This window comes from Electrophorus electricus, chromosome 22 (assembly GCF_041902795.1).
Source record: "Electrophorus electricus isolate QZ-2024a chromosome 22, ASM4190279v1, whole genome shotgun sequence".
Lineage (NCBI taxonomy): Eukaryota > Metazoa > Chordata > Actinopteri > Gymnotiformes > Gymnotidae > Electrophorus > Electrophorus electricus.
The window spans coordinates 2,822,501-2,839,550 of record NC_137518.1 but is presented as its reverse complement, the minus strand read 5'-3'; the positions used below and the strand labels follow the sequence as shown (position 1 = coordinate 2,839,550).

General features: G+C 46.8%; 2 protein-coding genes across 7 annotated transcripts in view; both read right to left on the bottom strand.

The window, feature by feature from the left end:
• The window catches only part of eif4g3a (eukaryotic translation initiation factor 4 gamma, 3a), a 43,138-nt gene extending 35,734 nt beyond the window's left edge, over positions 1-7,404 (bottom strand). Inside the window, exon 1 of one of the 4 annotated variants that reach the window (XM_035520194.2) lies at positions 6,799-7,404. In XM_035520194.2, the coding sequence (XP_035376087.2) occupies positions 6,799-6,962 (164 nt within the window). In that variant the 5' untranslated portion in view covers positions 6,963-7,404. Of the gene's footprint in view, positions 1-6,222; positions 6,716-6,798 lie in introns of those variants that run through there. The other 3 variants (XM_035520196.2, XM_035520198.2, XM_035520201.2) reach the window with 3 other exon arrangements.
• Positions 7,405-7,491: 87 nt separating this feature from the next.
• The window catches only part of ece1 (endothelin converting enzyme 1), a 22,512-nt gene continuing 12,953 nt past the window's right edge, over positions 7,492-17,050 (bottom strand). For all 3 annotated transcript variants that reach the window (XM_027024466.3, XM_081705712.1, XM_027024451.3), the window contains 14 exons: positions 16,504-16,650; positions 16,245-16,310; positions 15,642-15,830; positions 15,365-15,507; positions 14,803-14,917; positions 13,508-13,618; positions 13,032-13,130; positions 12,338-12,415; positions 11,944-12,047; positions 11,714-11,824; positions 11,494-11,561; positions 11,091-11,281; positions 10,621-10,716; positions 7,492-10,253 (listed from right to left, as the gene is read on the bottom strand). In XM_027024466.3, the coding sequence (XP_026880267.2) occupies positions 10,077-10,253; positions 10,621-10,716; positions 11,091-11,281; positions 11,494-11,561; positions 11,714-11,824; positions 11,944-12,047; positions 12,338-12,415; positions 13,032-13,130; positions 13,508-13,618; positions 14,803-14,917; positions 15,365-15,507; positions 15,642-15,830; positions 16,245-16,310; positions 16,504-16,650 (1,695 nt within the window). In that variant the 3' untranslated portion in view covers positions 7,492-10,076. The remainder of the gene's footprint in view (positions 10,254-10,620; positions 10,717-11,090; positions 11,282-11,493; positions 11,562-11,713; positions 11,825-11,943; positions 12,048-12,337; positions 12,416-13,031; positions 13,131-13,507; positions 13,619-14,802; positions 14,918-15,364; positions 15,508-15,641; positions 15,831-16,244; positions 16,311-16,503; positions 16,651-17,050) is intronic.

Sequence of the window (17,050 nt, the reverse complement as noted above, 5' to 3'; positions counted from 1 at the left end):
TACACTACACACGCCAGCCATACACCACACTACACTCCACCACACCAGCCATACACAACACTACACTCCACCACACCAGCCATACACAACACTACACCAGCCATACACCACACTACACTACACTACACACGCCGGCCATACACAACACTACACTCCACCACACCAGCCATACACAACACCACGCCGGCCATACACAACACTACACTACACTACACACGCCGGCCATACACAACACTACACTACACTACACACGCCGGCCATACAGAACACTACACTACACACGCCACCCATACACAACACCAGCCATACACAACACTACACTACACTACACACGCCGGCCATACAGAACACTACACTACACACGCCACCCATACACAACACCAGCCATACACAACACTACACTACACTACACACGCCGGCCATACACAACACTCCACTACACACGCCGGCCATACACAACACTACACTACACACGCCAGCCATACACAACACTACACTACACACGCCAGCCATACACAACACTCCACCACACCAGCCATACACAACACTCCACCACACCAGCCATACACAACACTACACCAGCCATACACCACACTACACTCCACCACACCAGCCATACACAACACTACACTCCACCACACCAGCCATACACAACACCATGCCGGCCATACACAACACTACACTACACTACACACGCCGGCCATACACAACACTACACTACACTACACACGCCGGCCATACAGAACACTACACTACACACGCCACCCATACACAACACCAGCCATACACAACACTACACTACACTACACACGCCGGCCATACACAACACTACACTACACACGCCGGCCATACACAACACTACACTACACACGCCAGCCATACACAACACTACACTACACACGCCAGTCATACACAACACTCCACCACACCAGCCATACACAACACTCCACCACACCAGCCATACACAACACTACACTACACACGCCAGCCATACACAACACTCCACCACACCAGCCATACACAACACTACACTCCACCACACCAGCCATACACAACACTACACTACACACGCCAGCCATACACAACACTCCACCACACCAGCCATACACAACACTACACTCCACCACACCAGCCATACACAACACTACACTCCACCACACCAGCCATACACAACACTACGCCGGCCATACACAACACTACACTCCACCACACCAGCCATACACAACACAACACCAGCCATACACAACACTACGCCGGCCATACACAACACTACACTACACACGCCAGCCATACACAACACTACACTATACACGCCAGCCATACACAACACTACACTACACACGTCAGCCATTTACAATACTACATATGCCAGCCATACACAATTCTACACAACACTACACTACACACGCCAGCCATACACAACACTACACTACACATGCCAGCCATTTACAATACTACACTACACACGTCAGCCATTTACAATACTACATATGCCAGCCATACACAATTCTACACAACACTACACTACACATGCCAGCTATAGACAACACTACACACGCCAGCCATACACAACACTACACTACACACACCAGCCATTTACAATACTACACACGTCAGCCATTTACAATACTACATATGCCAGCCATACACAATTCTACACAACACTACACTACACACGCCAGCCATACACAACACTACACACGCCAGCCATACACAACACTACACTACACATGCCAGCCATTTACAATACTACACTACACACGTCAGCCATTTACAATACTACATATGCCAGCCATACACAATTCTACACAACACTACACTACACACGCCAGCCATACACAACACTACACTACACACGCCAGCCATACACTACACTACACCACACCAGCCATACACTACACTACACTACACACGCCAGCCATACACTACACTACACCACACCAGCCATACACTACACTACACTACACCACACCACACCAGCCATACACTACACCACACCAGCCATACACAACACTACACTACACTACACCACACCACACCAGCCATACACTACACCACACCAGCCATACACAACACTACACTACACTACACCACACCACACCAGCCATACACAACACAACACCAGCCATACACAACACTACGCCGGCCATACACAACACTATACTACACACATCAGCCATACACAACACTACGCCGGCCATACACAACACTACACTACACACGCCAGCCATACACAACACTACACTACACATGCCAGCTATTTACAATACTACACTACACACGCCAGCCATACACAATTCTACACAACACTACACACGCCAGCCATACACAATACTACACCACACACACACACACACACACACACACACACACCACACACACACACACACACACACACACACACACACACACACACACACACACCTTCCCAACATAAACATTGAAGACAAGCCTTCTGCCAAAGGTTACTTTCCATTTACAATAGTCAGATGGCAAGTGGAAATCACACTCCAAAGATGTGTGTATATTGTAGGGCATGTCTTCTTTGGAACAGCATATACTCCACCTGCTGTGGCTAGGCTACTCTGACCCTCCAGTGACCCTTCAGGGCCATTCCATTCAGAACTGAAGTGTCCGCTGTGGGGGAGGGGGGGGGGCATTTGTTGCCCTCCACAGATCCCCTCATCATCAGTGCAGAACACACGCCAAGTTTACGGGTGCACAAAGTTCACGTTGCCTAACCCCATTTGCGGCATTCGTCTCCTCAGAAAGAAAGAGAAATAAATAAATAAATTAGGACTAGGTGGGACTAGATGTGAAGCTCCTCTAGGTTTTGTAAAACAGGGTTAACCAGTAAACAGGAACATTAGCTTTAATATTTTGCTGTCAGACAGCAAAAAAAAAAAAAAAATCTGAATTAGAAACGTCAGATGTGGATGACTGGAGCCAACACATTTGACCGTAGAGATCATGTATACATATTTTGGCAAAAGCAGTTATTCATGCGCAGTACAACAATACGACCCTGCGCAGTATGTCACCATGACAACAAGTCACTTTACTTTAGAGTCAATCTACAGATCAGTGCGAACCAACACACCTTAAATTCACCTTTGTAATCATAACTAATGTGAAACGAATCCTTCACCATCCGCACCAATGTTTCTTCTCTGCGCGAGTGGAAGCCCTGTTGAAGCGGCTGTTTATACGCAGAGCCGGACAGCTTTTCAGTGCAAACATAAGCATGATCTGGAGACTTGCCACTGGAGAAAGCACAACCACCCACCCAGGTACAGGAGACCAGGTAGATGGGTCACGGAACAGAGTAAACAGCTGAAGGCAACAGTCTGAGCACTGCTCCGCCGTGGTGAAAACCGCCCCAGTGTGTCCGACTCGGAAAAGGAGGACAGAAACTCCGTGACCCTTCTCTTGAGCCTGCGTCATGCACAGAGAAGCGTAATTGTACGTGAATGTCTGGGAGGGATCCCAGGTGAATTCTGGGCCAACAGCCCTAGGCTCTTTATACTTCTACACAGGTATTCACACAAACAGAGTGGGGAGTACTCCTTCCCTGAAACACACTCAGCAACACCGAAACAAACAAACAGACAAAGAAAAAGAAGAGTGAGAAATGATAAGAAAAGCGAATGCAGGGTCTGACCTGCCTGTCCGGGGAGTGGGCGGGGCCTGGACCAGGAGCCAAGGTTCGTGCTTCAGGACACTAGGTGACCTGGGCCATTGTTGGCAGGCGGCGGAAAGCTCCGCCCCCCTCCAACCTCACACCCTGAATTCTAAGTAGCGCTGCTATTGTGTGAAGGGAGCAGCAGCAGACACATGGGCTAACCGTTGCTCTGGCAACCAGCGGCACCTCCTCCTTCCCCCGTACATACACAGACGTATACATATAGATAAAGCACTCTTGGCAGCATAATCGGAAGAGAGTAACACACGGTCCCACACACCTCAGACACACAGAGAGAGAGAGAGAGAGAGAGAGAGAGAGAGAGAGAGAGAGAGAGAAACAAAGAAGCTATTTTAGTCTCCTTCGGAGAAACAGGTCTAAAAACAACAGATATACATATAACATGCATCTGTGGTGGCCTTGTGCTGAAAACAAGCAAAATGCAATACTAAATTTGTCTCAAAGACAACCTGAGAACAGCCAAAATTCAGACAGAGCCACACATACCTCCCATGACCACACACGAGGGCACAGAGACAAAAACAAACCAACCAACCAACCAACAAACAACAAAATATACAAGATCCAAATACTATGGCCTCTGTATCACCAGAACAGTAGCAACTAGAGAAAGATCTGTTGCAATCTGTCAGCTGGTGGAACGTCAGTGATCAGCACTGGGAACACTGGGAACACTGGGAGCTTTTTATCATCAAGGGCCGCAAGTTACACTTCCGGATGGATGACAGGACGGAGGGCCGGGACTGAAAGATGGAGAATTAATCCCGCAGCGAGGATGATGAGCAGAGCTATGACCGAGGAGATTCATGGCACGGCAATAAAAAATGAGATGCCCGCGACTACCAAAGGGCAGACAAGCGAGCAGGCCAGCGTGTCAGGGCGAGCTGACCGGTCTATTTTAAGATTAAGATTGAGATTTCGATTTGGCCAGAGGCGGCTGGTCCTGCATTCCAGGAGGAGGGAGCTGTCGCCCGGCCGGTTTTGTGCGCCGCGACACTATGAGCGTCAGTCACACATCGGTCACCTCCATCGCAGGGACAGGGCTGTTCCTCGCGGCGTTCAGGGTCGACCAAAGGGCCAAACTGTTGCGGAATCACGCAGCACAAGCAGAAGTAGCATATGGAAACCAATGTCACTTTTTCAAAGTGGATGAGGAAGATGAAGATGAAGGACAGGAGCATGCACCTAACTCGGCAACTCGAGACTCAGACCAACAGGACACCAAATTCTGTGGACTTGAACCGTGACCCTGAAGGAATCACGTGACACAAAGGAAAACCACATAGGCTTGTGCCATCGGTCTTAACAGTTTCAATTAATTTCACGAAACATTATGAAATGTACTGTTAGGGTTACTGTTTTCCTGATACACTGCGAGTGGTGAGGGGAATATAATGTATTCGACTATATTGCATTACAGGGCTAGACCAAAATAGCTGAAGATTACATGAAAATGGCATTTCTCAGACCAGATGTTTAAATCAAGAGAAGTCTCAGATTCACTAAAGCATAGGCAAATCGACACTGTGGATACCATTCTCTGCCAGAACTGACTTCATTTCATACCCTTAAATGTCTTGTAGAGTGATCTTTTAAATATAATAAAAACAGAGTTACAAGAAAGGGCCACCATTGCCATTAAATACATAAACCAACAGTTCACTAAAGTTCTCCCTGTGCAGCTTGCTAACCAAGCAAGAGCCTTAATCAAGAGGCACAGATTGTATTGTGTCTTTATTATGCTTGTACTATTGCTCAATCACTTGGCTGAGCTAAGTCGTACGGCAGCATAATAGATCAGTTGTCGGGCTTTATTGCGGTACTGACCCTGCTATCACATAGGATCGCAATATGTAAATAAACCCTATAACAAATCACAACTATTTTGACAGGGGAGTTGAGCAATCTGACCGGCCTCCAAAGTGTGTTCTGTTGGTGTTGTGATTACACAGTCCAAGTCATTTACAGACTGCAAGAAACCTAAACAGTTTTACTTAAAATAAAGCTAGTCTTTAAGGACGTGACACACCTAGATGATTCGACAATGGCTTTTACTGTATAACATATCTCTGACAACATGTAGCAATACAGTCGCGATATGATTTGGTTTTTTTTTATAGTACAGCCCTACTAGTTGGACAGTCAAGCCATTAGAAGACACCCAAATTATTCACCAGAAGGAAAAACGATGCTGTCGTACACATAGCAGACTTGTCGCACAGGTTGTGGCATGTTACACCATAGCGGACTTCGTGAGAAGGCAAGGAGCTGAACTGACCGCAGTTACCTTGGGTTCATCTAAACACTCCTTTCGTCTGCGTCTAATTAAACAGAAATAAGGCGGTTTCCATAGATCTGGTGATCAGTTGACAGCGATTCAACGCTGTTCCCTGCATCACTGAAGCCCTTGACAAACTGACAGATCTACCAGATCATTGACCCAGCAGGGCAGGGACGGAGATCCAGATATTTAACAGCTGCACTGAGATGTGTATTATATTCCCACTCTGTTAACATACCTTAAACCACACACGCACCACATGACAACCGGTCTTCCATGGCGCTGTAAGCGGCACCTGCGGCAAACCAAGTGGGGGGAGTCCGAAAACTGGTGTTGTTATTAAAACAAGATCTCATTCCCCTGTGGGGCAAGATATGTATGTTTGTTCAAATACATCACTGTTATGAAACTCCCACACCAGAAGTGGCCATGGTGCTTAGGTGTTTGGCTGTGGTCAGATCCCTCCACTGCACACCATGCTGGAATTGTCAAGTTCAGCGAACAAAGCGCCCGGTGACTTCGGAAAACCAGCGAGAAACGGGGTTAAACTCGCCCTACACACACACCTCTACAGAAAACACTAATACCGACAGATGCAAACGCTGAACTGCCAATCGGTTATTATACGACCTGTTATAAACCGACGACCTGCTTGCGCGGTAATGCGTGCAGGAGCCGATCGCGGTGCCCGGTTATTCCCGTGCGTTAGGAATAACAGCCGCTGTCTAAAGCAAACATGCTGCCTATGAACCCACCAGCGACCTGTCCACCGGTACTGGGCGAAACACGGGCTACGGGCGACGGTGAAGGATACTGGTGTGGCGGAACGGCAGGCGGCTGCGGAGCGGCTGGGGCTCCCGGTGGTAACGATACCGAGGTCAGGGTCGCCCGCAGCTGACTCGACGGCGACGGCCCCGGTAGAGGGCCACCGACTGCGCCGGCGGCCGGTTTCGGCACCACTTTCGGTGGTAAACTCATCGCAAAAAAACAAACAAACAAAAAAAACCCCCAAACAAACAAACAAAAGGAAACAGTACGCGGCTGAAATATCGGCGCAGATTGCACCTATACGTAGGCAGAAATCGGTGGCTGTCTTCTTAAATCCTTACACCGTGGGAGAAGTATTTCTCGCTATTGGGGAAAAAAGCCATTTTTCCGGTATAGTCGCTTTTAAGATCGGGGTTGTAGGCTCCGCTGCTCATTGGGACGGTAGAGGTTTCGGTCCCCCCCCCCCCTCTCCGCCCTGTGTCTTCGCGGACCCCGGTATAAATCCGGCTCTTCGGGTGGCTGTCTCCAGGCTTCCCTCACGCCGTTATTCGCCTCATTTTTAAAGTATTCTCTCATTGATATCGAGGAGTTCGCTCAGCGTGGCGTTGCGGCCGCCTCAGACGGTCCGGCAGGAACGCACGACTCGACAGACGTCGGCAGATTTCGGGAATGCTCGGTTTACCTTGGCTAGTGAAAGTGACGTCTCACTTGCAAAGAATTTCTCACAACGTGCCTCCACTAAATTTCGAGCAATGCATTTATTCCACCATATGTCACATTTCAGACAGTAAATTAATGTGCACAATATACGTACAGTGTCGCTTGTCTGTTATTTCCGAGACAAACCTGAAAAGCTTTAGGGGAGTGGTCTAACCCTGACACCATCCACACAGACAAGATGAATGCGGCTATAAAGTCACCCTTGGATTATAAACTTTTTAATATGCATCTCAAGAATCAATAAACAATAAACGGTATGCGTGTTTTAGTCCTAAGTGGAAATGAAATTACGAGCAAAACCGAGTCTTTCGCTCTTTTCTAACGATATTCCCAAAGACCGTGTGTGCAGTGCCATCTAACGGTGATACGTTCAAGAGGGGAAGAAAAAGTCCAAAAAAAGTTTAAATGAACCCGGTGCGACTGGTATACAAACAAGAGACACGAAGCTTTCAAAATCACACCATTTATAATTTCACATCAGCATAAAACGTCTATGAAAAATTCCCCAAGAGCAAACTTGACGGGTGGAGCACAAGGGTGCCAATATAAAATCATTATTTCGAGTTATTTTATGGTAAAAGCTCCATTGGGAAGTCTATCAACTGTCAGAATAAATCTTTCCCCAGACTACTCAGTAGACTAATGACTGATATGCACAAATACACATTCATTGTATGCGAACATTTAAATGTTCAAATTGATTTGTTTTTGGCTTATGGTGCTAAACGATAAAAAAGAAAATGTTGAGGTTATTCGGAATTGAATACGAGTGAGGTGGGTGGGGTGGTACATAATTGATCATTTCCCATTTCCTGATCATTTCCTGTCGTGTTTACTGCAGCCTAAAACAATTTGTTTGTGTGACACATTTTTCATTTTTCTTTTGTCCCTTCTTTTTTGTAAACTGAAGTGAGGTGATGAATTACAGTCAGTATCCCCATCTGCATAGCCCAATCCTGGCCTGTATCGTTATCCAAGGACCCTTGCAGGCTTGGGTGTGTCTGAATCTCGGTTTTCATAGCTGAAGAGCAGATATAGTCCCGGGGAGGAGCGCCAGGCAAGGGAGTGAGTGTATCAAGGCTCGGGTTCCCATTGTGCCTGTAGATCCCGAGGGCCAAAGGCCTAACCAATCCTGAATCCATGCTCATGTGCTAAGGTAGTGCATGAATCCAGAGCTGGACCCGAATCCAGATATTCCATCAAATTCACCCGTTCAGGATCACACAGCAGGCTGCACGTAATCACAACAAGCAAGGCTTCAAACATTGCACGATGCATGCACCAGCGTCCTCTCACCAGACTGGTCCACTGGTACTGAAACACACTGCATTCAGTGTTAGCTTATGTGCTCCCATGTGGAAAATGGCAAAAGCTGACCGATAGCTCAAGTCCTGTTAAATCTCTGGTTAGTAGTCTGGAGTCACCACAGCACAAGTAAATACATGTATCATAACGATCGGTTCAACTGAAAACGAGCTGTGATTTACTAAATCACTTTGCATATGTTACAGTGTTTTAGATTAAATATGCAAAGTAACAAGCAAATATGGAAACACATGCAAATTCAGTAAATATCATTGGATAACAGGATCCTGACTGTGTTCTATGTGCTCTTATTGTTTGCAGCGGGGAAGTGACTTTGTGTGAAGCGCATTAGTGCTTTTGAAGTCACTATAGTGCTTTTGAAGTCACTATAGTGCTTTTGAAGTCACTATAGTTTTCCGGCTTCTGTGCTAAACGCTATTTGGAGAAAAGTCTTGTGCCGTACTTCTGCAAGGTGGCGTGAGCAGAAAGTTGAATTTACACTTTGGCGTAAATCACGGCTCGACTGGCTTAAGCTGTTATCTCACTGATCCTAGACCAGCAGGGCAACGGTTCAGAGATTTTCCTGCTCTAAACACACTGGAGGGAAGTGATGAGGTGAAGCCCTTCAAGTGTGAGTCAGAGCAGTTCACATGCCAAACGCTCCATTGCAGGTGTGCAGCTGGTTTGAGGCTGGAAACCATTGACATTAACTACATGAATGTGGATTATGAACAGACAGCCTATTAATGTGGGGGGGGGGGGGGGGGGGGCTCTGAATTTTATAGTATTAATATACTGTGTATGAATAGTGTGTGAATGCAGACCCAGACTCAGACCCAACAAATATCGCTGGTGGACCCAGAAATATATAAACCCAGAAGTTCCACTATATATATATATATATATATATATATATATATATATATAACAATTTAATGCAGGAAGAAAATAAATATTATTACCCTTAGAAAAAAAGCACATGATAAGCAAGCACATATTTACAAGATCTGATTAGCAGCTGTTCACTTTCTCTGTGAAGTTTGTTTCCAGTGTTTAAACAGCTCCTCCATATTTTCTTATTCCAAAGCTCATTTCAACATTTCATTTAATTCTGCCTGAAATAAAAATAAAGCCCCTGATCTCCACATGCGCCACCCTCTCCAGTCCAGAGAAGAGCTGTGGGCAGGTGGGCGGGGCCAAGTAACAGAATCGTCCCAGCTCCGCCGAGGGGGTGGGCAATCTGCAGCCCTACACCGCAAGCCCTCCACCCAGACCGCCTGGGGACACAGGATCGCAGGGTTACCAGAGCTCGCACTTGCGCCTGGGGTTCATAGGAGTGTCCGGCGGGCAGCCGAAGTGCTTGGAAAAGTCATCGGAGTTGGAGACGGTGCCAATGACCCGGAAGCGGGAAGGGCTGTGGGGGTCCGTGATCACGCCTTCATGGGAACTCTCAGGGGTCCGGACTGAGCACCACACCTTCAAATTCGAGTACGCATGCATGTCCACACGCACACAGACACACACACACACACACACACACACACACACACACACACACACACACACACACACACACACACACACACACACTCACACACACAGACACACACACACACACACACACACACACTCACACACACACACACACACACACACACACACACACACACACACACAAAACAAAACACAAAAGGCAATGCAATGCTTACCACAACAAAAACAATAAACAATTCTGGTGTTGTCTTTCACTGAACACATTCAGCCTGAGTAAACAAGCAGGGGGCGGAACATTAACAAGCGATACATCTGACTAATGAAAAACAAAACAAACAAACAAACACACCTGAGCAAATCCAACAAAAAACAACTGATGGTTCGTCATGCCAAGCGCAGGAAGGGCAGCCTCCTTGCCGTGCTTCCATATCCAGTTCTCATAGGCCTGCAAAAACAAGACACAGACACGTAATGTATGTTGATCAGCAAGGCAGGTAGTGTAGGCCTCGGGCTTTGGGTCAAGCGCCCGATCCCCTGCATCAACTACAGCTCCCCGTCTCCTCCTGGTGTTCACCTCGCTCCTCTGCGTCAGAGATCACAAAAGCGCTCAGAGGAGGCATGTACACAAGGTAGGAAGCCTCTCCAAGTTTAGCATTTTGCCCCCTGTCACAGTGGTGGGCTGTAAACTCTCGCTGTGGAAAGACTGTGCTGACAGGAGCACCCCCCCCCCCCCAACCTCCACCTCCGGACTGCCCCCCAGCCTTAACTCAAGCAGAGATGTCCTGATCCCACATCTACACTCGAGGGGCCTTGACTCACCTTGAAAGCAGCTTTGAGGCCCCCGTTGTCTGCGATGTTCTCACCGAGTGTGTGCTTGCCGTTCAGGGACTCGCTGTTGATGTTGTAGTGGCTGTACTGCTCCACCATGCACTGGGTCTGCTGCTTAAATGCCTCCGCAGATGAGTTTTTCCACCATGAGCGCAAGTTCCCGTCCTTATCATACACCCTCCCTGGTGCACACACACACACACACACACACACACACACACACACACACACACACACACACACACACACACACACACACACACACACACGAACATGACATCATGCTGTTCCATGGACTGGATGCATACCTTAGGCAAACACAAAGAGGTTCTATGTCTTAAGGTTTAGAGTCATTCTGCTGTAATGTCCCATTTCTGTCTTAATATGAGGATACCTTGGTCGTCAAATGCATGGGTCAGCTCATGTCCCATAACCACACCAATCCCCCCGAAATTCAGGGCCCTGGAGGGCGAAAAGGGCAAACGTATACTGAAACGTACACTTGCGCTCAGACATCTCATCGCGCATCGGTGCGAGGCTGGAGATGGCCCCCATGGCCACTCTGCCCCTGTGGTAGGTGTAGGATGGTGGTAGGTGGAGGAGGCTCCTCTTACTTGGGCCATTCATGGTTGTAGAAGGGAGACTGGAGGATGCCAGCAGGAAGCACAATCTCGTTCTTGGTGGGGTTGTAGTACGCATTCACTGTAGGTGGAGTCATGCTCCACCTGTGAGGTGAGGAGCATGAGAAAATGGATTCTGTTGTTGTTAAATATAGTATAATGTGTGTGTGTCTGTGTGTGTGTGTGTGTGTGTGTGTGTGTCTCTGTATGTTGTTGGTTTTTACTGGTCTCTGTTGGGAGCTTTCCTCAGCTGGTCAGCTGTTACCCGTCCAGAAAAACTGTAGTAGTGCATGACGTTCTGGAAGTACAGGTCTGACGCCACATCCAACTGACACAGCACAATATTAGAAATTAGAATGCGCAATATAAGATGTTAGAGCTTATATTATTATTATTATTATTAGAATTAGGTACTCCAAAACACTAGTCAATAAATCTATAATGAAATATACAGAATCACAAGCTTAATAAGTGGATTCATATATATATATATATATATATATATATATATATATATATATATATATATATATATATATATATATATATATAATATTTTAGAAGTCCATGTAATTTTTCTCGTAGCAGTGACAATAATACTGTACATTCTGTACTTACATCACTGAAAACTTTATCCAGCTCTTTGGGATCCATGATAAACTTTGGGTACCCTATCATATTGTATATCGCATCTGCCTAGATGAGAGGATTAATCAGGTTGTTTACTATACAACTGAACACCAGGTGGCACTATAGAGCAGGACAGTGCATTGGACCTGGACTTAATTTTCCACTGCATAACAAATGATTTAGAATTCAACTATTAATCATAATTAGTTAAACAAACTTCACACATCTATTTACTTGACAAGTGCTCACATCTAGTTCACTGGTGGAAAATGACGTATGATAATTTTTTACTTTACAGCCATTACGAAGCATCATGGGTATTTTGTATCAGTATGATCAGTTTAATTTTATAGATACATAAAACAGTTATCATCAGAACTCTATTACTGATGTCCATAATGGTTCATCATCAGTACTCTGTATTTTTAAAAAATGTTTTTGGCACAGCGGTTAAGGTACTGGATGAATAATCAGAAGGTTGCTGATTCGAACCCTCCTTCGCCCAGTTGCTACTGCAGGGCCCCTGAGCGAAGCCATTAACCCTCAAAAGCTTGAATTGTACTTGGTCTCAAATGTAAGTCTGCTAAATGCTGTAAATGTGTGAACTTGTCCTAATCCCTGTGTGGCTGGGCTCTGTAAACTCCTGGGAGGGGGTTCAGGCCCCGAGTGACTCAGCTGTCACCTTCTCTTTGGCAGCTTTTTTGGTCTCGTCGTCCATCCAGCCCACGTGCTTCAGGCTGTCCTCGAAAGCCCCTTTGATCTCAGCCACCATGTCTTCGGCCTGACGGACACACGAGGAAGGTGGGGGCGCGGTTAGCGCTTACAGTGGCTGGGGTTTAGCACTTGCAGACAGCATGGGGAAGCTTCAGGGATCATTTAGAGATTCATTTCACAACACAATAAAGCCTACAGTGTAACACTGCAAGGAAACAAAACATTAACAACCCACCATCAACTCTGAGCAACAGACTGTCAGCATTTAAAACAGTTATTTTAATTTATTACCATAATTAATCTTTCCATTTGCTGCCAATTTTTCAATCTGCTGTAATCTGTATTAGTCAAGCCAGCTTTGAGTACAAATGTAGTTAATACTTGTTAATTAAGTAACAAATGTGTAATTAAAAGTGGATAAATGAAGCGTGGTAGGAGACACACAAACGTCTTGCTGTCCTCTGTGAAGGTGGCTTTGACGAAGAGAGCTCCCAGGGCGAAACCCAGAGCACTGTCCGTGTCACTGACGCATAGCTTCCACCGAGGGGCGCAGCTCTGAAACGCAGCAGACACAACGAACACGCCGGGTTTCAGGGTCCGTCTCTACACGATCGCGTACAAGCGGGAGGTCTCCTACTGTATGTGCTGCATGTAACCCTCCAGCAGGGGGCACTCACCCACATCCATAAAATGCTAGCTGAATGTTAAATTCAAGAAATAGTCTGAGAACATAGGTAGGTTTTAAACCTCTGTTATTTGAGAGAGAGAGAGAGAGAGAGAGAGAGAGATGAGGGGTGGGCAGGGAGGAGGAGTAACAGGGTCTTACACCAGGTCAGGAAGTGTGTGTGTGTGTGTGTGTGAGTGTGTGTCTGTGTGAGGCTCTGTGCATGCTGTTTGTTGTGTCTAAGACCCAAGATGTTTAGATTTAGACATCTTTACAGAACGCTAACCCATAACTCTGGACAGGTTTACAGAACGCTGGTGTCAGCTATCAACCTCCACATTCCCCCTCTCCATCTTTCCTTTCCTCCTTCCCTCTTCCTATCATATCCACTTGCACAAACACCCCCTCCCACACACACACACACACACACACACACACACACACACATAAGTGTGGTGACTCACAGGTGCCCTGTTTGTTTTTTCAGCCTGACCTCTGTGGAACACAGGGCCAGAGAAGTGGAGTCCCTCTCCTGATAAGGCTGTGAGGAGGTGGGGCGTAGGATCTTAGACTCTCCACTAACCCCCCAAAACAAAACACTCAGGTCGGAACCCGCTTCTTTTCAGTTCTTCTCAATTTCCCTTGAAAACTGAACTGAAAAAACAAACCTAGAGGGGCCATATTTTGCGGTTCAACGTACTCCCACTGTCCTTCCACCCTCCATTTCCACGTTCCCCAACACTGCTGGAATATTTCACGTCTTTCTCATTTTTCAATCATCCAGTCAACTATCTGCTTAATGACCTCACCGAATGTGTAATTGTTAATCATATGCAGATTCTGCCATTAATTCCTAATAATCGTCACAGCAGGAAAATCTGATAACTAACCACGGCAGCAGGAGGGAGACAGAGAGAAAACGGAGCGAGAGAGAGAGAGAGGTGAAAACACAGCGGGAGAGAGAGACAGATAGAGAGAGCAAGAGAGAGAGACACAGAGAGATAGAGATTATTAGATTACTGCCATGTGATTGGTCAGCGTGACTGTCTATCTGAGCGGCTATCGTCATCGTCACCTTCTTGGCTCCATACATGACTTCAAGGAAGCGTTGCTCTGCATCCTGGAACCTCTGATCCAAGATGGACACCATCTTCCGCACCACCTTCATGATCATGTAGTTGTTCAGAGTGCTGTGGGCGGACAGAAAGGTCACGGCATCTGTCTCGTGTGTGGGAGGTTGTGGGAACAGGCTTTGTTTCACACTAGGCCCGAACAAGACGTCACACAGATTCAAATGATCAGTTTCGTAATGATATTAACAGAGAGGGCCGAGGGCAACGCGATGCAAATAAGCCCTCTAACACATCAGATCTGGGATTGATTGTGCGCTGTATCTTTATGTTTTTGTTGTGGCTGTGAGGACGAATCAGGACAGCCACACCATACAACAAATAAATAAATGTATTTTAATCTGCTGCAAGATCAAACAAAATCTATAGTAATAAAAATGCAAGTCTAGTATATGTGTGTGTGTGCTGCTGGCCTGCTAAACCCACTTCCCTCGCTAGCATGTTTTTCGGAGTTGTTGACATGTGCTGAGCTTGTGTTGCGAACAGCAGATGAAGATGGAGCGCTACCTCTTGCTGGTGTTGCTAATGAGCTGGGAGACTTTCTGCAGGTACTCGGTGGCATAGAGCACCACGGGCTCCGAGTCGTTCAGGACCACAGGCGCAAACACCGCTCTGAGGAAGGGCATCCAGTCAATGGCAGGAGCGAGTGTCTGTGGGGTTAACACACACACACACACACACACACACACACACACACACACACACACACACACACACAAGAAATCTTTTTTCAGCACACGGTCAGTGCACTGACTCTTTCACAGACTGGTTTAGTGGAGCTCACCGCTAGCTCTCTGGCCTGAATCTTGTGGTAGATACTCTCCTCATCCCTTCTCTCCTCCTGTGGGACTGTGATGTTGGCCAGAGCACTCTCAAACGCCACGATCTCTGTCATCAGGGTGTGGGATGTCTCCTCTGAGCCCCCCAATAACATGCCCACTTCCACCAGGAAGTCCAGATAGGCTCTCAGATACTGCGCACGACACAAAGGCCAATACTCACTCGGTCGTTGTCACATGGACTCATGCAACACAATCAAAAATGGTTTCCAAACTGGTCATAGCTTTTCCTGTTTAGGAAAAATTTCACCAGAGATGGGCTAAAAAATGCAATATTGGGCAAAAAAATGTAATATTGGTAGCTCAGTGGTTAATGACTAGTAATCAGAAGGTTGCCAGTTCAATGCCCACTGCTGCCAAGTTGCCACTGTTGGGACCTTGAGCAATATTACATAAATGTAATATTATTTTAAATCTAAGGGCCCAGCCATTCTTTCGTCAGGTGTTAAACAGCATTATTCTGTGCTGGTTTTTGACGACTAGACAACTAGCTCTGTCGATTTGAAACAGAATTGTTTCCTCGCTTTCTGAATCATTCTTCTGCATACCTTCTCATTGGCTGTCTTGTTGAGGTAGTATTCTCGGGACGGTAAGCCCAGGCCTGACTGATCCACCTGGAAGAAAGAGCAAGCATGTGATTACACAAGCATACCCTCTTCCTCGGAGAAAATCAAAAACAGGAGCAATATGGGGTACATGCGCGGCATAAAAGACTCGATCCTGGCAATCCCTCGGAATTTGAGAGTTCCATAAAGAAGAGGACCAAAGCCATAAAGGATGTGAACTCCTCAGAGGAGCGCCACACACCTGGATGATATTGCTGCTCGAGTTCTTGGAGTCTGTGCTGACGAACACGGTGAAGAACGGGGAGGAGCGGAACTGGGCCGACGCGGTGCGCAGGACCTCCTGGAAGTTGTCCTTATCCCACGGGCCGCTCAGGGCCCAGCCCCCCATCTGAGGAAGAACGCTGGGTGGTTAACGGCAACGGCAAAGAAACATCCGGATCCAAAGGCAGACACGCGCACAGTGGTGTGAGGACAACCCGACCAACACCACACCGCATGGATGGACAGCTCTGAGGCTTCTAAGGCATAAAGGCCAGTGTGATCAGGACATCACTGACAACTGTGCTATTCTCTGACTCAAAGGTTCCACTGTTGGGTCTAGACTCAAATCTCTAAGTTACTTGGTCTTAGATACATCAAAGTTCAACTTAAAGTTTATAGTTTAAAGTTACAGTAAGCTCTGTGAAGCCCCACCGTACACAAACAAAGAATATGCAAATTCACCTATACACGACCTATACCAGTCCATAGAAAGAGAGGGAGAGAGAGCGTGTAATGCATGCACTGTA